Consider the following 23033-nt stretch of genomic DNA (forward strand, 5'->3'; position numbering starts at 1 on the left):
CAACTGTACATTGTGATATGCACACATCAGATGTAAGAAGACCAAGAATCCCCTGTTCAACAAAATCACCCCATTGCTGGAACTGCACTTCATCAAATGGTACTTGTGGTGTGGTTTCCATGGTGATGAGTTGTTGGATACGATCAGTGGCTTCGTTCTTGGTTGAAAGAAGTTGAACAGCATTCCCATGATGCATCAGTGTTTCTATATAACTGCATGTACTCTTAATGTTACCATGTTTTAATTCCAACTCATCAATGTCCATTGCTGCACTTTTCATTTTCGTCCCATAATCTCTGTTCAACTCATCTACCAATCTCTTTTCCTCTTTCTTTATATTTGAAATATTTTCTTCTGCTTTCTTCCTCACCTTTGTCTCTTCTTCATCTGCTTTCATTCTCACTTTCTTTTCTTCTTCTCTCCACTTATCTTTCAATTGACTGTGTGTCACCTTGGCTTGACTTTTACACTTCTCAGCTTCCTGTTCTTTCACTTTCAGTTTGTCAACCATGTCTTTTAACTGTTTCTGATATTCATCTGCCACATCTTTCAAGTCTCTGTGTACATGTTGTGGTATACGGTGATTGACTATAGTACAGTCTGTACAAACAGATACCTGACAAGTTTCACAGTAGAATTTGATCTGACTGTCTGGATGTACACTGCAGTATGATTTGGTGTGTGATATCGTTGGTCTGGTTAACTCTGTTGTTTTGAACTCTTCAATGGTGAGAAGTTGATGTGACTTTGAAAACGGTAGATTTCTGTGGGCTTTCACACAGGTATTACAGAGATAAAGTTTACATTCTACACACCTGTGAGTGGCTGTATTCTCTTGGCATCCCTCACATTGGATTGGACCACCCTTGGAAAACTCTTTCAGCCTGTGATAGATTTCAATACAGTTATTCATGAAGAAATTTGAGGTCAGTTTTGACACACCTCCAATTGGGATGGGACAGGAAGAACGGCAAGACGGACATTCCAGGAATCCCTTCTTTTCCAATAATTCCATTAAACATTTCTTACAAAATGTATGCAGACATGGTAGAATTTTAGGATCCTTAAACTGCTCCAGACAGATTATACAACACAGGAAATCTTCACCAATTTCGTCCAGAATTTCCTTCTCTGTTGCAGCAGCCATGTTGACGATGTAGTCACTCTAGAAATCTGGCTGTGACTAGTACATGTATAGTTTATAACTGGACCCTTTAAGTTTATAACAATAAACAAGTGTGACTGCTTCAAAGTATCTCTTTGCACTCACACATTTATTACAACTCAACTCAAAATGTATACAGTACTCAACTTAGGGGTACTCTAGCCCATATTTGGTATACGTAATATTATGGGATAGTACAGGAACTGGAAATTAAGCATTGTAGTATTTCTGAAGAAGTGAATGCATCACCTGACAAGGTCAAAGGTTATGTCTAAGTGAAACCATATAAGGTAACAGTACAGTGGATAACTGAAGTGTAACAGCAATAGAGTAATATTATCAACATCTACACTTTGTACTTTATTTGTTGAAATCTTTAAGACAGTAATTAAATCTTATTGTCAATAAACATGTAGATGATATCAGCTAGATTGGGTGAGGGTGTATTATCAATATTACAGGCATGACTTCTAGCCCAAAGGTATATAAATTGTGATATTGGCCTTGCCAATTATGTGTTATTTATTTTATTACACTGAAGAAAAAGTTTGAAAGTTGGGTAGTCAAAATTTGCCGTGTTATCACCGAAAAAATATTACCATTTCAGAAATGTTGATGCAATCAAGTAGATGACAAAGATTTGAAAGACTGATAAGCCAACCTTATGAATTTTTCTGTTCGTTTGTTGTAGCTGCCGATTATTCTGTGTGCTAGTTACTTGCCCTAGCTAAACACGGGGTTGTATTTGTGAATGACCACTTATTACATTTGTATGTCCATATAGTGTAAGCACAGATGTTGGAGTTGGTGTCATAGGCCAACATCACAGAAAGTGACAAGGCAAAATCCAAACATACTGGGCAACATCTATTTTTTTTTAGAATGTCACATGTTCCTACTATAGTCAATGGCAGTGTCTATGGCATCAGTGAGGTGTAATGACAACTTATACTGTCCTCTTTATTATGTTGCCATAGTAACACAGTGTTGTGATTACATGGGGAACACCACTCCTGGAAATAAAATTATTTAAATAAACTTTGGGTTCTGGAGAATACTTTTATGATTTCACTGTGTGAGTTTATTCCTTCAGATATATACAAATTTAAAAAAAAACCTATTATCAAGCTTACACTGCAATATTTGGTAATGAATTTGGAATTACTTCTACTTAAATCAGATTTGATCAAACCATTTGTAACTTTATGATGTACATTTCTGAGACTTCATACACACACACACACACACACACATATATACATACATACATACATACATACATACATACATACATATACACATACATACATACATACATACATACATACATACATACATACATACATACATACATACATACATACATACATACATACATACATACATACATAATGTATCAGATATGTCCATTTCAGGTATTTGTAAGGTTTCTGGTGATGAAAAAGCTTTGAGGTTGAAGGAAGAAGAAATCATTTTCCGTCTTGGATGCTGGAACCCCTTGGAATTAATAGATTATTCTCGTCTTTCCCAATCTAATTATCATGATTATTGGGTATTTTTTTAAATTTCAGGCGTATTCTATTGGGTTCTATTAGGTGCGTGCGAATTTAAGAACTTATCCCACGTATAACCGTTTATTTATATCACGCGCGGTTTTGTTTCATTATATTTAGAAATGTTCGGGTTTTCACCTGGCATTTCTCTGTCTCGCCAATTTTTCCTTTGAAAAAGAATATTTATTCGAAACATCGGATTTAACAGCTATATATACGGACTGGTTTATTAGTTCCTTATGCATTTCTTTCTACATACATACATACATACAAACAATACATACATACATACATACATACATGTACATGCATACATACATGCATACATGCATACATACATGTACATGCATACATACATACATGTACATGCATTCATACATACATGCACACATCATACATACATATATACATACATACATACATACATATATACATACATACATACATACATACATAGTTAGTTAGTTAGTTATTTTATTCACTGTACTTTTTAGAAGTAGATACACAAAACCCAAGGCAATGGTACCGATAACATAAGTTTAACACACTAAAGTAAAAGTCGATAAGTACAGAGGGTCAACCAAAGGCAGATGGCACATAATTATATTACATGTAACAGTTCAGACCTGGAGTCAAAAAACACTGAAAATTTAAACACTTCAGATTTACGGCAGTGTATATGGACATTTTCATATATGGATGGGGGACAAGCTATAATAAGCAGTTTGAGATTATCTATGGTCGTAGATTTTAAGAATGTCTGATGAGATTTTGACCATGGTAACAATATCCGTTTTACAGAAAAAGTCTTTTAATGAAACAAAGCTGACACCTGGGTTGGCTTGTCTTATATGATCTGATTGTGGGCAATTTAGTATTACATGAGCCTCACTTTGTACCTCGCCACAACTACAAATACGTGCTTCACGTGGTGTAATTGGTCGAGTCCATCGGCCGGTCTCAATGGCAAGATTATGCGAAGAGGTACGAAGTCGCGTAAAGTCAATTCGTTGATGTTCTGATAATGTAGATAAACGGTCCGTATATACATTATGAACCAGCAAGTCCGGATTAATCTCTGTTCTGTATGATACAAACTTTGAGCCAGCTTCTAACTGTACACGTGATTTAATGTCTATCATATGGTCTCTATCACTTTCTTTACAGACTTTATCTAGATACAGGAAAGATTTAGTTTTCGCTGATTTACATAGCATCCACACGTGATAAAAAGGGTCACCGGGAACGGTTGCACGCTCCTGTACAAGTTTACTGATGAATTTTTTCTGCGTTGACCGAATACGCTGTTTCAATGTAGGTAGTCCTATCTCAAGTAAACATATATAATTCGGTGATGATTTACGCACACCTAGCATAGCTTTGATCGCGGTAATGTACATATTTTCTGCCAGGAGGTATCCATTATAAAGCCACGTCTCACAGCTGTATAATATCGCTGACAACAACGCGGCCTCAAGAACCTTTTTCTTTATCCACAATGGAAAATCAATGTTCTTTAACACAAAGGCGAGGTATTTCCACAGGTGACATTGCTTAGATTTGCATTGTTCATCAACAGCAGTAGCAACTTTTCCGTCTTGTGTGAAAGTGGCGCCCAAGTAAACATACGAGTCGCAATTTTGAATTTTCAGGTCACCGATTGTCATGGCAACCTTATCTGCAACCGATCCATTTATCACCATAAACATTGTCTTTCCTTGATTTATAACCATTCCTGAACGATTACAGAATTCAGCTAATATAGTCGCCTTCCTGATGCACATCTCTCTAGTAGTGGAAAGAAGTATAGTATCATCCATAAGGAGGAGAGAGTGAAGCCATTGGAGGTACCCATCATTTCCGCACTTGGCCTTCAAATCACGAATTATGTCATTTACATATAATGTAAATAGAAAGCAACTCGTAGGCGAGCCTTGCCGTACCCCAATACATGCAACGATGGTTGCTAGACCTAAAATGAATCTTGTATCTGCATACAGAGTGGCAATAGCCGTGACCATAAGACTTCCACATCCCATGACACGTAAAAGTTGAATTAGTGATGCCCGGGGGACTTTATCATAGGCCTTAGAAAAATCCACGAATGTGATAAAGATTTTAGTCCGTTTAGATTTTGCATAGTCTATCAACAGTCTCAATGTCATTATATGCTCCATACACCCTCGACCACTCTGTGCCCCAGCTTGTTCACGATCCGGTGTAAACCACTTTTCTAATCGTCGATATAAAATCACATCATAAACTTTAGCCAGTGAATCCATTACACTTATACCACGATAATTTCCACATTGCATTCGTTCACCTTTTTTGAACAAAACAATGAGTCTCGATATGGTCCATTCAGCAGGTAGGATCGCCTTATTAAATACAACATTAAAGAGCACTGTTAGCATAACAACCCAACTAATTGGCAACCATTTCAGGATACCAGGTGGAATCCCAGAGGGGCCGCCACTTTTGTCCGTTTTTAGTGAGTGTATCGCATCATCCACTTCTGATGGTGTTATTGGGTCGTCCAGTATGGGTACATAAGGGCATTGTTGCGCCACCGAAGGGTCCACTGGAGTCGTATCAGGAGGGTTTAACAGCTGCTCAAAATGTAGTTTAAAGTCATTGTCAGTTGGGCGCATATCGTTGGACGATTCAGCCATGGCGCCTTTCCAATTTATTTTTCTCCAAATACGTTTTGTGTCATTGTCATTTGAGAGTGACTGCCATTGTGCACTTACTATATCTTGGGGCCGAGCCGATGACAATGTACTTGCTTGGTTGGCGCACTGATATAACGATTTGTTCACCTTATTCACAAACACATTCACATCTGAATCAAGGATGCTACTAGTATCAGGAGCTTCAGGCAATTGTCTCAAAAATTGGTCGCAATTAATAGACTCACATTTCAACTGTTTCTTTGTTTGTGGTTTACCTGGCACGTCGATCTGTCCTAGTTCCTTCGATCGATAGCAGATGTCATTAACAGTCCTTACAGCTACATCGGAATGGTCAAAGTGAAAGTTTATTCGAATAGGTGCATGGTTAGATGGCATCCGTAGATCATTGTCTATTTCAAACCTGCTAACCCGTTTCACAAGTCTAGGAGTTACAAAACAGTAATCTAGTTCTGAAATCCAATTTGTGGTCTGACGAAATGTAGGCTGGCTGGGAAAGCTGGTTGCCTCGGTAACAAGACCATTGAGTGGAAGCATCGCAGATATTGCGGTAGAGACGAGTTTTGCATTCCGATTTGGTGTCTTCTCTCTGTCGAAAGCATTCTTATAACTCCACTTTTCTGCTTCAGGTTTAGTTTTCAGAAATTCATCTCGAGAATGACCGAACTGGCAGTTGAGATCACCGATGAGAATGACGTCACTGTTAGGGTTACCTGCCAGCTCTCCACTAACTCGAGCCAAGCAGTTCGTTGTCGTATACCGTGAATCACTGGGGGCGATGTAACAACATATTATCAATAAATTAGGTAATGATTTCAAACGAAGTGCAATGTGATCAGAAGCAGCCTGGTCCACACTCTGTATATCACGGGCTAAACTGTTCCTAATCAACATGGCGCATCCGCCCCGATGACGATTTTCACCACCAGACATATAACATACATAACCAGGTATAGTGAACGCAATTGGAGTTTTTATCTCGCTTAAACAAATGATGTCCGTTGATTTGAGAAAGTTTTGTATCCAAATGTTGTCCAGTTTATTACGTACACCGTTAATGTTCCATGCAAGTATTGATAAATTGATACCATTGCCCGACATTAAAAATCCGAAAAACGAGGTTTCCATGAATCGATAATTACACCATCACGCATGATACGTCGCGACTGCTTATCAAACTCAATTACATGACCATGGTTTGATGGGTTTACTTTTTCATCCTCAAAAACAGCATAAAGTCTGCCCCACTCCCGACGGACTGCTGGATGAATGTCTTTACGAATGCGGATATTGTGAAATGCCTGAATATCTTTAATATTCTTACTATCCTTCACGATGCGATTTCGAATACTAGGGTTCGTCAAAGTTACTAGAATTGGCTGGACGTGTGCTGGGTCATCGGACTTTTTCCCTACTCGTTTGCATATTATATCGTCAATCTGGGATCCAGTGGCTTCAGCAATAATCTTTGTCACTTTCTCCTCATCTGTCGTACAGTTTTGCCATACACCATTCGGAGCACCCAAAACAACCAATTTATTTGCACGATCTCGACTGTCCAACTTTTCCAAGAATTTCTGATGACCTTCTATCACATTCCACAAACTTTTCACCTCCGTGTGCAAACAGGTGTTTTCCTTCTCTAGAACACTCACCCTAATTTCCATATTTGTAAGTGACTGTAGGGTGTCATCTTGTGTTTTTTGTAGTTTATCAAGTTTATCTATAAGAAGACGCTGAAAATCACCATCCATTCTTCCAGCTCCACTACCTTCCTCACCTGTATCGTCGCTTCCTGTTGTAGGTTGTCGACTAAGGTCATATACATACTTTGCTAGTTGAGCCTTGTTGAATCGTTTCTCAATGGTGGTTTTGTCCAAAGACTGCAGTTGTTGTGAGTCACTCATAGTGCCATATACCTATTTCACTGTTTAACGAGAGTTCCGAAGTGCTAGGTTCTAAGAAGGTCCAATGCTTGTATTTCGAATACTGTCACAACGCGAACACGTTACAATATTAGTTTAGTTCAAGTCGTACATCTCCTCAAACGATATATTTTGAGGAGCAACACTCAACCACGTCTGACAAAGGGCGCGGCCATCTTGCATACATACATACATACATGCATGCATGCATACATTCATACATATATACATACATACATACATACATGCATGCATGCATACATACATACATACATACATACATACATACATACATACATACATACATACATACACACATACATACGTACACACACACACACCCACACCCCCCCCCCACACACAATCACACACACACACACACACACACACACATGGCTCAGTAACGCAGTCATTCACGTTTCAAACTTTATTTTGTTCAACCTATCAATTCTGATAATTATAAAGTGTTGATTAAAGTTGGTCCATAAAAATACAGAATTATAATCAAGTTTATTATTTTGAGTTGAGTACAAAATAAACACAATACATGATCACCCAATATAATCAATCAAATATAAATTTGTCAGAAAACAGTTTTTACTGTAAGTATTGTATGTATATCTGATATCTTCTAGATGTATGTATAATTTCAATACACCATAGATATTTTAGCACTAGAAAATTTTGTTATTTTTACAGACTTCAGTTACATGTAGTTCTCAAAGACAAATTTTGACAAATTACCAGACTGGTACATTATGTTCATGTACAAGAAGGTATTTTAGTCACTACTTATTTTTACTAATTACCAGACTGGTACATTGTGTTCATGTACAAGAAGGCATTTTAGTCACTACTTATTTTTACTAATTACCAGACTGGTACATTGTGTTCATGTACAAGAAGGCATTTTAGTCACTACTTATTTTTACTAATTACCAGACTGGTACATTGTGTTCATGTACAAGAAGGTATTTTAGTCACTACTTATTTTTACTAATTACCAGACTGGTACATTGTGTTCATGTACAAGAAGGCATTTTAGTCACTACTTATTTTTACTAATTACCAGACTGGTACATTGTGTTCATGTACAAGAAGGTATTTTAGTCACTACTTATTTTTACTAATTACCAGACTGGTACATTGTGTTCATGTACAAGAAGGTATTTTAGTCACTACTTATTTTTACTAATTACCATACTGGTACATTGTATTCATGTACAAGAAGGTATTTTAGTCACTACTTATTTTTACTAATTACCAGACTGGTACATTGTATTCATGTACAAGAAGGCATTTTAGTCACTACTTATTTTTACTAATTACCAGACTGGTACATTGTGTTCATGTACAAGAAGGTATTTTAGTCACTACTAATTTTTACTAATTACCAGACTGGTACATTGTATTCATGTACAAGAAGGTATTTTAGTCACTACTTATTTTTACTAATTACCAGACTGGTACATTGTGTTCATATACAAGAACGCATTTTATTCACAACATATTGTTACTAATTACCAGACTGGTACATTGTGTTTATGTACAAGAAGGTATTTTAGTCACTATTTATTTCTTGGGTTTTTTTTCGACAAAATAAGCAAAAATAAGTCTTTATCAAAAATTTACAGTTTTACAGTAATACATATTACACTTAATTCTGATGGAAAGTAAAAATGAAATTCTCTGTATTTATTTATTTGTTTGTTTGTTTGTTTGTTTACTTTTACATTTTTCTATTTTTTCCAGTAAAGCATATTCACACACTGTCTTTTCTTACTGCACTTTGATGCAGTGGTTGTCATAGTTACAACTACCCTACACCATACATCCTTTGTCATTGTTTTGGATCATACATGTATATTATTTCTAGGGTATAGTATAAAATTTATACATTGTCTGTTACTACAAACAGATGCAATGGTTGCTATAGTTACATCACCTCTCAATGTTATGGATCTCAGTCAGTTTACACAGGGTAGTACAGCATCTATACACACTGTCTTTGTTATGTTATTACTGTACAAACACTTTGATGCAGTGGTTGCCATTGTCAGCCAAAACAACTCTGCAAGGTACATCATCAATCAATGCTATACCATGGGGGTATAGCAAGCCATCCTTATCATTGTCAATACGACAGATAAACTGACCAGTGATGTCAAACTTCTGTACACGATTGTTCTCAGAATTACTGACATACACATATCTATCATTCTCAATGGCTATTCCTCTAGGGTAATTCAGCTGACCATCTTTATTACCATGGCAACCAAATGTATACAGAAATTCACCATTTTCAGTGAATATCTGGACCCGATGGTTGTTTTTGTCTGCAACAAACACTCTTCCTGTACTGTCAACAGCTAAGAAATATGGACAATCAAATTGTGCCTGACCTTTACCCTCTGACCCAAATGACCTGATATACTTGCCATACTGTGTATAAATCCTCACACAATGCCCACCCCTGTCTGTGACATACACTTTACCATCTACAGGACTAATAGCAAGACCATTGGGGTCTTTCAGTTCATTTTGTCCAAAGCATCTAAACACATGTCCCTTCTCACTACTAACTACTACTTGATTGTTACCATCATCTAAACTATAATATGTATTATCACTTGATATGGCTATGTCACATGGGATAAATCTGTTTTTAAATTGTGTAAATGTCAAGAATTTCTTAAATCTACCATCTCTGGTTGTTACTTGTAGTCTCTTATTGTAAGTGTCAGCTGTGACAATGTCTCTGTCTCTGTTCATAGCAACACTCCAGGGTTTATTGTACTGTACTTCCCCACTTCCATAACTACCGATGGTCTTCAACAACCCTTTGATGACAGGAATGATGACAGGACTGCCTGGTATTTCTTGATCACCTATTGTCATGGTAACATGATATTTACCATCCATTTCTCCCTGCATTATCACTCTGTGTGTACCATCTCTGTTATCTGTTACTTTGAAGTCTTCCCATGATGCATCAGGTTTCTTGACCTTGACTTTAACATCTTGCCTGGGGATGACTTGTTTTCCTTTGGAATCTCTGATTGTGATCAGTAGGTTTGCAGAGTCACCTTTCCAGAGTTGTTTGGGAATGTTTTCAACTGTACATTGTGATATGCATACATCTGGAGGTGTTACTAGTTCTCCCAGAATTCCCTGCTTAGTAAATATGGTAGAGGGTTGAAATTCAACCATCGCACACTGTTCTTGCATGTTAGTTTCCATGGCAATTAACTGTTGGATGTGATCTGTAGCTTCTTTCTTTGTAGACAGAAGTTGAACAGTATTCCCATGATGCATCACTGTTTCTATATAACTGCATGTACTCTTAATGTTACCATGTTTTAATTCCCACTCATCAATGTCCATTGCTGCACTTTTCATTTTCATTCCATAATCTCTGTTCAACTCATCTACTAATTTCTTCTTCTCTGTTTCCACTTTGTTGATGACTTCTTCTGCTTTCTTTCTAAGTCTCTTCTCCTCCTGTTCTGCTCTCATTCTTATTTTCTTAATTTCTTCATCTGCTGTCATTCTCACCTTCTGTGTTTCTTCATCTGTTATCTTTCTCATTCTCGTCTCTTCTTCATCTGCTTTCATTCTCACTTTCTTTTCTTCTTCTCTCCACTTATCTTTCAATTGACTGTGTGTCACCTTGGCTTTACTTTTACTCTTCTCAGCATCCTGTTCTTTCACCTTCAGTTTGTCAACCATGTCTTTTAACTGTTTCTGATATTCATCTGCCACATCTTTCAAGTCTCTGTGTACATGTTGTGGTATACGGTGATTGACTATAGTACAGTCTGTACAAACAGATACCTGACAAGTTTCACAGTAGAATTTGATCTGACTGTCTGGATGTACACTGCAGTATGATTTGATGTGTGATATTGTTGGTCTGGTTAACTCTGTTGTTTTGAACTCTTCAATGGTGAGAAGTTGATGTGACTTTGTTACGATTAGATTTCTGTGAACCTTTGTACAAGTGTTACAGAGATATTGTTTACATTCTACACACCTATGAGTGGCTGTATTCTCTTGGCATCCCTCACATTGGATTGGACCACCCTTAGAAAACTCTTTCAGCCTGTGATAAATTTCGATACAATTGTTCATGAAGAAATTTGAGGTCAGTTTTGGCACACCTCCAATTGGGATGGGACAGGAAGAACGGCAAGACGGACATTCCAGGAATCCCTTCTTTTCCAGTAATTCCACTAAACATTTTTGACAAAATGTATGCAGACATGGTAGAATTTTAGGATCCTTAAACTGCTCCAGACAGATTATACAACACAGGAAATCTTCACCAATTTCGTCCAGAATTCCCTTCTCTGTTGTAGCAGCCATGATTACGATGTAGTCAGTCTACAAATCTGGCTGTGACTAATACATGTATAGTTTATAACTGGACCCTTTAAGTTTATAATAATAAACAACTGTGACTGCTTCAAAGTATCTCTTTGCACTCGCACACCTATTATACCTAAACTCAAAACGTATATAGTACTTAACTTAGGGGGTACTCTAGTCTCGTGTTTGGTATTAATATTATGGGATAGTACAGACTACCTGGAATCAAGCCATGTACATGTAGCAACATCTGGCTGACACCATATAAGGTAATAGTACAATGGATAGCTGAAGTGATATAGCAATAGAACAATGTTATCAACATGTACACTTTGTACTTTAATTGTTGAAATTTTAAAGACAATAAATCACACTGTCAGTATAACTGGTATCAACTAGATTTTCAATAAAGTTTGTTTACCTTTACCTACATTTTAGTCTAGTACTGTAACTTTACATGTAGTCATTTTCATTTTCTGTAAAATATATATATATCCTGTGCAGAAATATAAAGCCGAAACATTGGAATAAAGATTTTATCTTAATATTTTACAACCATGTCTTGCACATCAGGGGTGAACAAATCATTTTGTTAACTGGTGGTCCACAGACCAGTGGATTTGTTCACCCTGCACATTAACAAACTTATGTTGGCACTCTGTTTATGTATTAAGAATGTGATAGATCATATATATATAAACAAATGATAGCAAGGGCAATATCACGATTTATTGCCCACCCGAGGGATGGTGGTCATGACTGTAATATTGATGATGCCGAAACTGAAGGTTAGGGTATTAATATTAGTCATGACCTCTCTAGCCCGAGGGTTTACGAATTGTGATATTGCCCATGCCAATCATGTGTTATTTATTTTATTACACTGAACAAAAACTGTCCAAGTTGGGTTGTCAAAATGAGCCATGTTACCACTGAAAAAAATATTACCATTTCAGAAATGTTGATGCAATCAAGTATTTGACAAAGAATTCAAAGACTGATAAGCTAACATTATGAATTTTTCTGTTTGTTTGTTTGTTTGTTTGTTTGTTTGTTTGTTTGTTTGTTGTAGCTATTATAGGTCATGATTAAGTGAATACACGTCCTTGAACCAGGGCAGTGTTTTTTTAAGGCCGGTAAGCCGATAATGTTACCGGGGTTCCCAAATTAATTTACCAGAATTCCCCATGGGTGTGGCCATGAAAAAAGTGAAATGACGGAAAAATGCTTTGAAAATAGTATTTTAACTAATAAAGAAGGCAAGTTAACTTCATCAAATATCTTCAATATGATGGTAATTTTTTTGGAAAAACAATGTGTAGTCTGATTGTATGTTTTACTTTCCAGCATAGAAGTACTGAGAGTCAATTGTTTTAATTTTGATACATAACCATGTACCCCTGTTGCAATGAACATAAATAGACGCAAAAGTAATGTTGCAATTTTTGTTGCCAATGTTGTGTCTACCTGGAAAATTACTACATCATGCTACAGCTGCACAGGTACATGTACGTTCATATGGACACAGCAGAGTACATTCAACACGTCATGCACATAAAAAAACTCACACTATATAAGACATGTCTAGCCATAGTTCTCTTCAGCATGTTCAGATTTTTTTGACAAAAACAAAAATAGTCTGAGGTGATACAGCTCCACGGTAGGGCTTCAGTTAGCATGGGCTGTTTTTTTAAAGAAGGCAAAATCGATTTGTTTCACCGTGTGGATGGTAATGAACCCAATCAAAAGAAAATAAAGTGAGTGGATAGTTTTCAAGAGGGATACTTATCCGACAAAACTTTCTGCTATGATTTTTAAAGGTCATACGTGATGACACATGCTACGTCTCAACTAGTAAACTAAAGGGAAAGGTTAGAGATGGAACTTAGCATTCGATACTGACATATACGTAGCCATGGAAACTGACTTCCATATCTTTTCTTTAAAAAATGTAAAGTGGATATATGGACGACAAATTGATATATATTTTGGATTTTAAATTTTTAATGTAATAGATATGGGTTTTGATGTAATATTAGAATTAGTTCCCTTCTCCTTTTTACTTACTAGAAGTAGAAAACAGCTAGGAAACCACTGTTAGGAGGGTTTTGTTGTCAAGTTGTTAAATAATCTTGATTCCATTCAGTATCAGGATGTGTCAAAACCATGCTAGTCGTGGATATCCCTGGCCTGAAATCGATTGTGTAGTATTACTGTTGGAGTGACGTACATTGTACCACACGCTGATTCCTGTACATTTATTTCAACAAGAAACACTATGTTGTTGCACAAATCCAGTGAATCGGAGTATTGACATACATGTAGTAGCTCAGAGGTACTCTTACAGTACTTAGTGGTACTCTGTTCAATACTATGCTAGTCGTAATAATGTGAAAATGCTGATAGTTAAGATTTGAAAATATGTGCCCAATAACCTGATTACAACCATGATGTTATTCAAAATGAAGTCATTATGTAAATGTAACCCAATAACCTGATTAAAACCATGATAATATTCAAATGAAGTCATTATGTAAATGAACATGCGCAGCAGAGATGCACACAGGATGAAGTGTGCATTTGATAATTTACATTTATGTAAATTTAATATACAACTATTTGTCAATGACTATTTGGGATGTGGCGTACTCACACATTTTCAAATTGTAATTACCATTCCAACATTTTCACATTCTCAATGCAAGTGTGTTATAGAGATAAACAGAGTATCACTAATATTATAAGGCCAGGGTACTGTAGAGAATACCATGGTAGTCTAGAGAAGGCCAGAGTACTCTAGAGAATACCAGGGTACTCTAGAGAAGGCCAAGGTAGCCTAGAGAAGGCCAGGGTAGTCTAGAGAAGGCCGGGGTAGTCTAGAGAAGGCCGGGGTAGTCTAGGGAAGGCCAGGGTAGTCTAGAGAAGGCCGGGGTAGTCTAGAGAAGGCCGGGGTAGTCTAGAGAAGGCCGGGGTAGTCTAGGGAAGGCCAGGGTAGTCTAGAGAAGGCCGGGGTAGTCTAGAGAAGGCCAGGGTAGACTAGAGAATACCAGGGTACTCTAGAGAAGGCCAAGGTAGTCTAGAGAAGGCCAGGGTACTCTAGAGAAGGCCAAGGTAGTCTAGAGAAGGCCAGGGTAGTCTCGAGAAGGCCAGGGTAGCCTAGAGAAGGTCAGAGTAGTCTAGAGAGATGAATTAAACAAAAACATAGCAGTGCTTTACTGAACATCATAATTCCACTCTCAGTAATATATCTATTATTTGGGACGAGGGGGAGAAACTTTGTCCTGGAAATCAGCAAGATTTAACCTAGACTGAGCCTATAAATTAATGATGACCGTGTCTTGATTTGTAGATGCAAGTCATGTGGGGAGTACATCTACAAAGGCAAGAAGTTCAATGCCCGTAAAGAGACAGTACAAGGAGAGACATACCTTGGTTTGGCTATATTCAGATTCTATATCAAGTGTCCTAGATGTGTGGCAGAAATAGCATTCAAGGTAAGAGAAGATGTATTAACCCCTTCAATACTGAAAATATTCCCGCCAAAATTGTTTGGACAAAATTCTTGTTTTATGTAAGTTTTTGGCATATGTCAACTTCATTTTAGACTGGAAATGTTACTTCCTAATAAAGTAATATTATTGTAATTATGAAAATATTCATATAAATTGGGTCCCCATATTATTTAAAACTCGTCTCTAGTCATGAAAGGTTTAATGCACTTTATAATGAACTTACATTGTAACTAGATATTTATTGTGACTGCATTGATAGTTATAATAATAATGATAATAATTTTTATTTATACTGGATAGTTCTTTAAGCATATAAACACTTGTCTCCCAAGAAGTCCAATGAGGGCCATCCCTCATGGGTTCAGTGTTAATGCACGAGGAAACCAGAGTCCCCAGGGAAAACCTGCATTGTTCGGTAGAGTCAAACTGAATGACACTCTTCTTACTTACAGCGTGGTAAATTTTAATTGAACCCTGAATGGGGTTCGAACCCCAACCGTAGTGATAAGAGGCAAGTGGTTTAACCACTCAGCCACCGACAACCCCGTTAAAGATCTCAATAAAAATATAATAACCCGAATTTATAATTTTGCTTAATTTCCAGACAGATCCTGAAAATACAGACTATGCCTTAGAACATGGAGCAACCCGGAATTTCCAGGCAGAGAAACTAATCCAGGAAGAGGAGGAGAGAATTAAACAGGAAAGGGAAGAGGAAGAGATGAACAATCCCATGAAAGTGCTGGAAAACAGAACCAAAGATTCCAAGATGGAAATGGAAATCCTGGAAAACCTGGAAGAACTGCGGGATTTGAACACAAGGCATGGGAATGTAGATCATTCCGCTATCATTGAAATGAAAGCTGAAGTATGGATGAAACAACAGGAAGATATTCTGAAGAAAATGGAGGAAGAGGAAGAAGCAGAAATTAGGTAATGTAATTATTAGAACAATACTTATCATACAATACAATACAATACAACACAGTGCAATACCAGGCTATACATTGTACAATGCAATGCAATACAATACAATACATTTACCATACTATACAATACAATACAACACAATACAATACAATACAATACAATACAATACAATACAATACAATACAATACAATACAATACAATACAATACAACACAATACAATACAACACAATATCATACAATACAATACAACATAACACAATGCAATACAACACAATATCATACAATACAACACAATACAATACAATACAATATAACACAATACAATATAACACAATATCATACAATACAACACAATACAATACAACAGAACACAATACAATACAACACAATATCATACAATACAACACAATACAATACAACATAACAATACAATGCAACACAATATCATACAATACAACACAATACAACACAATACAATACAATATAACACAGTACAATACAACACAATATCATACCTTACAATACAACATAATACAATACAACATAACAATACAATACAACACAATATCATACAATACAATACAATACAATACAACATAATACAATACAGTACAATACAATACAATACAATATATGATACAATACAAAACAGTATCATACAATGCAATGCAATACAATACAAAGCCATGCTGTACAATGCAATACAATTATGAATACAATATAATACAAAACTGCTCTGTTTCGATTCTAAACAATTCAATACAAAATAATTTAATACTATACAATACGATACAATGTAGTTCCATACAAATACAATATTGTTACAATCAACATATCTAGCCGAAATTCCATGCGTGTTTTCAAAAAATTAGATATGTTGTCAGAAATTGCTGAAAATGAAGTAGTGATGTGACCCACACACAACCTTTGTACTTCAGTTGTTGACTATGAGAATTCTACTTCATGGATATCGCCCCCTAGTGGTGATAGTGGTCTCTAGTCGTGATAGCGCCCTCTAGTAATGTAATGCATTTGTGACCAAGGTCAATGATATTGCTCTAAGACTTGCTTTTAACTCATGATAGCTGTTATAGTTTTGAAACTAAAGAAATTTTAGAAAATCTACCATCTTTGGACCAGGTCCAGGGGAAAGATGGTAGATCTTCTAAAATTTCCTTATTAATTCACCAATTTGTTAACTTTTAAGTTTAAAGGTCAATTTAGGTACGATTTAAGAAGACTGATCCGATTTTATCTCCATGGCGCCACTGATATTGATAAGATAGTTATGTTCAGTGCTGGTCTCTCACAGTTAGTCATTTTTTTCTACATCATAAAAAGTGCAGGATTAGAGAACTGAACTCATAGCTCTACAGCTATTTGGTTCAAGTCAATATAAAATGAATAACAATTTATCAAGGCCATTGGTCAGTGAGTGACTCTAATTTGCATCACTTGTTGTTTTTTCCCGTACAGAGCCATATTTGGAAGAACAGATGGAGACAATATAAAACGACTTCGAGAAGATTCTGATGAAGAGGAAGAGGATGACCTGCCAAAAGTTGCTATAGCAACAAGTTCAAACAAAAGACCAACAGATTATCTTACTGAGGTGGGTTTTATTTACTAAATTATGTTTTGAACACCTCAGTGAAATTATTCTCATGTCTATTGTACATTATGTATGTATGTATGTATGTATGTATGTATGTATGTATGTATGTATGTATGTATGTATGTATGTATGTATGTATGTATGTATGTATGTATGTATGTATGTATGTATGTATGTATGTATGTATGTATGTATGTATGTGTGTGTGTGTGTGTATGTGTGTATGTATGTATGTATGTATGTATGTATGTATGTATGTATGTATGTATGTGTATGTGTGTGTATGTGTATGTATGTGTCTGTGTGTGTGTGTCTGTGTATGTATGTGTGTGTATGTGTGTGTGTATATGTGTGTACTATAGGTAGGTAGGTGTAGGTAGATAGGTAGCATGTTTATGTAGTGGTAGGTGGTAGGTAGGTGGTAGGTAGGTGGTAGGTAGGTGGTAGGTAGGTGGGTGGGTAGGTAGCATGTTTATGTAGTGGTAGGTGGTAGGTAGGTGGGTGGGTGGGTAGGTGGGTGGGTAGGTAGCATGTTTATGTAGTGTATGTGTGTCTGTGTAGTCTGTAGACATATATGTGTGTGTTACTCAGTAAGACAGACTCAGATACAGAGGACTTGGGCTATGTACACATGTTGGACTGTCTGACAACTAAAAAGTCTTAAAAACAGTGGACAAAGACCGTGTGTAAGTAACTAAGTAATGTACATGTATGGGTAATAGTGAAATGGTGAAATATCAGATTTATGTGTGTACCTGATATGTAACTGTAGATTATATCACCATGGTAACTGGTATATTACTGTAGTAAATAATCAACAATTTTTACAACAATACCTGTTCCCAACAATTTATTACTATAATGATTTTTCACATTTTGTAATATTTTATTACCATAGTAACTAAACTCATACATTTTATCATCATAGTAACTAAACTCATACATTTTATCACCATGGTTATTAATCATGACATGATATTTCCATGGTAACAAATCCTAGCATGTTTACTAATCAAAACATTGTATCACATATTTCAGGGTACCAGTGATGCTACATCGCAACCGATGAAGAAACAGAAGACAGTGCCGTCATGGCAACGGAGTGTCGGAGGACTGTCTAAGAAACCGGCTTTAGCTTCACTCATCAAGAAAAAAAGTAGTGGAAGCAATAACAGCACAGCCAAGAAAAATGATAAAACTGAACTTAAAATAAATGACAAAGAAAAAAGTGAGAGTAAAATTGATGGCAAAGAAAAAGATGACAGTAAAACTGATGAAAGAGAAAGTGATGATGGGAACAACAAGCAAACTGTAACAGTTCAAAAGACATCAAACTCTTTGAGTTTACTCGGAGCGTATTCTGACAGTGAATCAGGAAGTGACAGTAACTGAGTCATTACTGAGAAAAGCAATTCAAAGAGACAAACTGAAAGATTTTGTGAGTTGATCATTTGCTTAAAGGCCTATGTTTCAATCCCTTGTCATAACGTTAGTGTTATCTTATGAGTAGAGCCATAAGAACCATTCTTTACTTCTGGATTGATTTTTTTTAACGATCTGCCAGACATCTGTTTTTCACACAAGATTTTAATCCTTACTCAAAGTGAGGCTTTAATGAGTACCAGGGTAATATTATTAAAGTTATACTGTCTTGGAGAAATCTTTTAAAATTTACTCAATTTTGAATGAGTGTTTTTCTTTCATATTGGTCTATAACTTCTACACTTTGTGTCCATTTGGTCTGTGTACCTGCTAGAACACTTACTACCCTGTGTATGTACCTATAATGGTATAATGATCATTTATATATTTTTAGCTCTTTGTGGAACATTCAACCTTTATAGTAGTCTAGCTGCTCGTCCTCTGGCTTTCTTCTAGGTGCCATTGCCATTCAGGCTAGCGCCCTCACACATCATGTTGTCACCTTCACAGTGAGCAGAATAGCCTGAGGGCTCTAGCAGCAAGACTACCTTGATAGGTGTATCCTTCAGCAACCTCTATCCTACCAGGTCCCTAGTTACATAACTGACTTTAAAGTCTGTCACATTTGTATTGTTCAGAGTTTTAATTTGCTTGGAGGAGGAGGCAGGTGTTGTATTAGACTCTCTCACAGTCCTCGGAGCATCGCATTGCGAAAAGGGTTGTTTTGTATGTATCGATATCTACTACATAATTGTACTGTGGGCCCTCATCGACTACATAGAGGTAATCATTTGTTGACGTGTCACTGCGATGCCCTTTGGGGCATTGCAATAGCACGGAATCGCAGTAACATGTCAACAAATGATTAGCCCTATGTAGTCAATGAGGGCCCACAGTACAAGGATATTCTAGTACAATTATTGGGTAGATATTGGTACATACAAAACAGCTAATAGTGATGCTCCCGAGGACTGTGAGAGAGTCTATTATTGTGTTTAATAATTAAAGGAGTATGTTTTAGTCCTGGGTCATCACATTACTGTTATCTTTAATAAGGAGTACATCAGATAGTTCTTTTGTTCTGAGACAACTTTTCCTGTAGCTCAGCCAAAAAAACCCCAACATTTTTCACACCTAGATACTAATCCTAATCTGAAGTTGGCCTTTAGGTACAGTGAATGTGTAATTGGCATGTGTCAATGATAGCGATTATCAGTGCGCCCTCTAGTGATAGCCAAATTTTGTTGTTGTGAGTCAAAGTGAGAAAAACTGGGATTTCTTGTGAGTCACCACATAGTAAGAGATAGGGGAACACCAAATGTTGGTGTATCACTAGAAATTGTGTGCGTCAGTGGCACGTCAAATTGGCTTAGAGGGCACACTGGTCACCACATAGTAAGAGAGAGTGAAACACCAAATTTTGGTGCATCACTAGAATTGTGTACATCAGTGGCATGTCAAATTAGCTTAGAGGGCACACTGGTAATCATTATATTTATACCATACTCAAGCCAAGTTATTGTCTTTGAACAGAAAATATGGATTATATACCCTGGTTGTTTTAAGTCACGACAAGCCATACCTACATAACTGGTTTTGTGGTACTAGAAATCAAAATCAAAATGTTTTAAATTGTCATTATTTCTCCAAATTTTTCCTTAATTATGCCTGAGGAGGTATAATTATATTATTCCTCAATATTTTTCTTCATTTGGCTGGAAAATACACGTGGCCTGCTGCTTCAGGGTTCGGTTCTACTTTTCTTGCTACTCGTAGTGACAAGGTCCCTTAGGTCACTCGTATTTTCCTTGCCTGAATGAAGAAAAATATGTGGGAATATATTGGTATATTTTATTGTCAATTAAATCCATCAAGTTTTATAACTATGGTCCATATATGGGCATGTGTCAGATGATTATCAAATAAAATAAAATATTTTAATCGTCTTCAATGTTTTGTCTATTGGCTCAGTAGATCATCCTTCATTTTTTCACTTACCAATACTGTGTGTGTGTGTGTGTGTGTGTGTGTGTGTGTGTGTGTGTGTGTGTGTGTGTGTGTGTGTGTGCATGCACGTGTGTGTCTATGTCTATATCTTTGTTTTTCTTTATCTTTGGTAGGCTGGCTGTATATATAAATGACCATTCATTCAATCATCTCTGTCTGTCTGTCTGTCTGACTGTATGTCTGTCTGTCTGTCTGTCTGTCTGTCTGTCTGTCTGTCTGTCCATCCATCCATCCATCTGTCTGTCTGTCAGTCTGTAAAGTGTATGTTAACAAGGTAAATTTGCATGCAGGTCTGGTAGATAACATCAAACATCAATAACTCTCCTTAGCCAAAAAAAAGGTCAAGACAGTTGATTTGTCCTGAGCTGTACTTGGACTTTTGGGCAATAATTTGAGTTTGGATTTGAGCCTTTCCCCATCAACCGCTCCCCCCCCCCACCTTTCCCCATCGACCCCCCCCCCCACCTTTCCCCATCGACCCCCCCCCCACTATGAACAAAATAAATAAAAAATAAATAAAGAGATAAAAAAAATATGTGACACATGTACAGGACTGTAAATAATAGCTACAAAAATTTGGACAGCTACCACACTGTGTTTGGTTGTTAGGTAATGTCAAATGTCAGTTCTTTAGGAGATATAGCTAGATATATTAAAACTGACATACATATAGTCACACACACGAACTACAGCGCACTATAAAAGGCTGTGTGTGATCTGTTTGTCCGTTTGTTCAGTTTTAGATTTATGTAAATTATAGTATAGGTGTAACGATCGCCAATTACAAGCGAGAACTGACATCATTAACTTTGATTGAACAATACCATCTCGATATTAAAGAGGTGAAGTAATTTATTTTTACCGCTGTCGGACAGTTCCCATAGCAACGCCACGGCGTCCTCTACGTCCCTAGGCCCCGACATGCAACAGGTGTCTGTCTGTGAACCATGACCCATATAAACGGGCATTCACGTCCCTACACTATAAAATCTCAATAAAAGGCCTGCGTTTGTATTTGTTTTGTCGCCTAGTTTGACTGTTTTGATATGCCAAAGCCTATTAACAATAATCGAACAATAAACGGCTATCGATTGATCTGACGGGTACATACATTACCATATATTAGCATATCATTACGCATGGCAATAATGTTTCCATGAGCGGTAACTTGAGTATCAAATCACTGCCAGCCGAGGACCACGTTAAAATTTCATTATTTTCGTGATATTTTGGAGCTATTTGAATGATAATGGGTTGAAATGTGACGGGAGGTAACCCTCGATATTATTTTATCAATTTATTCCGTCCAAAAAATGGATATTTCGCTCATTTGTTAGATAAATTGTGTGTGTTTACGGGACTGATCTGAACAGCGGGTGAGCTTCGTCGATCAACACAAACGCCATCGAGAAGTTTGTGGAAATTCAACGTTGGAGAGATCAAGAATAACATTTTGACCACGAAGTGTGTTTTTTTAATCGTGGTTTTATCGTGGATTTACATCATTCCAAATGGAACTCGTGCGGACGATGTCAGAGCAAGTTACGGAGAAATTTGATAACTCTCTCACGGCAGATGGTAACCGGAAGGTGTTCCCAGCCATCGCTCATATGCCGAATTTACAACACCTCTACAGTCCTTCACCGACCAAATCTCATGACTCTGGTGTTTCACTAAACAAATCAACTCCACAGAATGAATTCGACAGGTTGCCACGACTTGTAGAACTCTCTAGCCAAGCGTCGAAATCGGAATATCGCCGTGAATTGACTACAGTACGGACCGGCCGGTTTGCAAAGGTGAGCGAAGTCCAAACTAACTTTTGAAATTTAATCGATCGAACC

At 36.8% G+C, this 23033-nt stretch overlaps 4 protein-coding genes across 4 annotated transcripts in view; 2 read left to right on the top strand and 2 right to left on the bottom strand.

The window, feature by feature from the left end:
* Nucleotides 1–1158, bottom strand: part of LOC144452813 (E3 ubiquitin-protein ligase TRIM45-like) — a 2751-nt gene extending 1593 nt beyond the window's left edge. The window contains exon 1 of the mRNA XM_078143972.1: nucleotides 1–1158. This exon is cut by the window's left edge and continues 1593 nt beyond it. Coding sequence (XP_078000098.1) covers nucleotides 1–1147 — 1147 coding nt within the window. The 5' untranslated portion in view covers nucleotides 1148–1158.
* The window catches only part of LOC144452875 (splicing factor YJU2-like), a 29685-nt gene extending 10267 nt beyond the window's left edge, over nucleotides 1–19418 (top strand). Inside the window, exons 3-6 of the mRNA XM_078144072.1 lie at nucleotides 15051–15195; nucleotides 15818–16146; nucleotides 17622–17757; nucleotides 18799–19418. Coding sequence (XP_078000198.1) covers nucleotides 15051–15195; nucleotides 15818–16146; nucleotides 17622–17757; nucleotides 18799–19152 — 964 coding nt within the window. The 3' untranslated portion in view covers nucleotides 19153–19418. The remainder of the gene's footprint in view (nucleotides 1–15050; nucleotides 15196–15817; nucleotides 16147–17621; nucleotides 17758–18798) is intronic.
* Nucleotides 8770–11698, bottom strand: LOC144452964 (E3 ubiquitin-protein ligase TRIM45-like). Its single transcript, XM_078144200.1, has 2 exons — nucleotides 10977–11698; nucleotides 8770–10844 (listed from the first exon to the last, which is right to left on the bottom strand). The coding sequence occupies exons 1-2, from the start codon at nucleotides 11696–11698 to the stop codon at nucleotides 9353–9355; spliced, it is 2214 nt and encodes a 737-aa protein (XP_078000326.1). The 3' UTR covers nucleotides 8770–9352.
* A 2944-nt stretch (nucleotides 19419–22362) lies between the features above and the next one.
* The window catches only part of LOC144452876 (uncharacterized), a 36946-nt gene continuing 36275 nt past the window's right edge, over nucleotides 22363–23033 (top strand). The window contains exon 1 of the mRNA XM_078144073.1: nucleotides 22363–22988. Coding sequence (XP_078000199.1) covers nucleotides 22701–22988 — 288 coding nt within the window. The 5' untranslated portion in view covers nucleotides 22363–22700. The remainder of the gene's footprint in view (nucleotides 22989–23033) is intronic.

The sequence above is a fragment of the Glandiceps talaboti genome, chromosome 23, assembly GCF_964340395.1.
Source record: "Glandiceps talaboti chromosome 23, keGlaTala1.1, whole genome shotgun sequence".
Classification (NCBI taxonomy): domain Eukaryota; kingdom Metazoa; phylum Hemichordata; class Enteropneusta; family Spengelidae; genus Glandiceps; species Glandiceps talaboti.

Coding starts and splice junctions, on each gene's coding strand:
- LOC144452964 (XM_078144200.1), bottom strand. CDS start 11,698: ATGGCTGCTACAACAGAGAAGGGAATTCTGGACGAAATTGGTGAAGAT. Junction 10,845..10,976: donor CACAGTCAATTGAAAGATAA/GTGGAGAGAAGA, acceptor AATAAGAATGAG/AGCAGAACAGGAGGAGAAGA.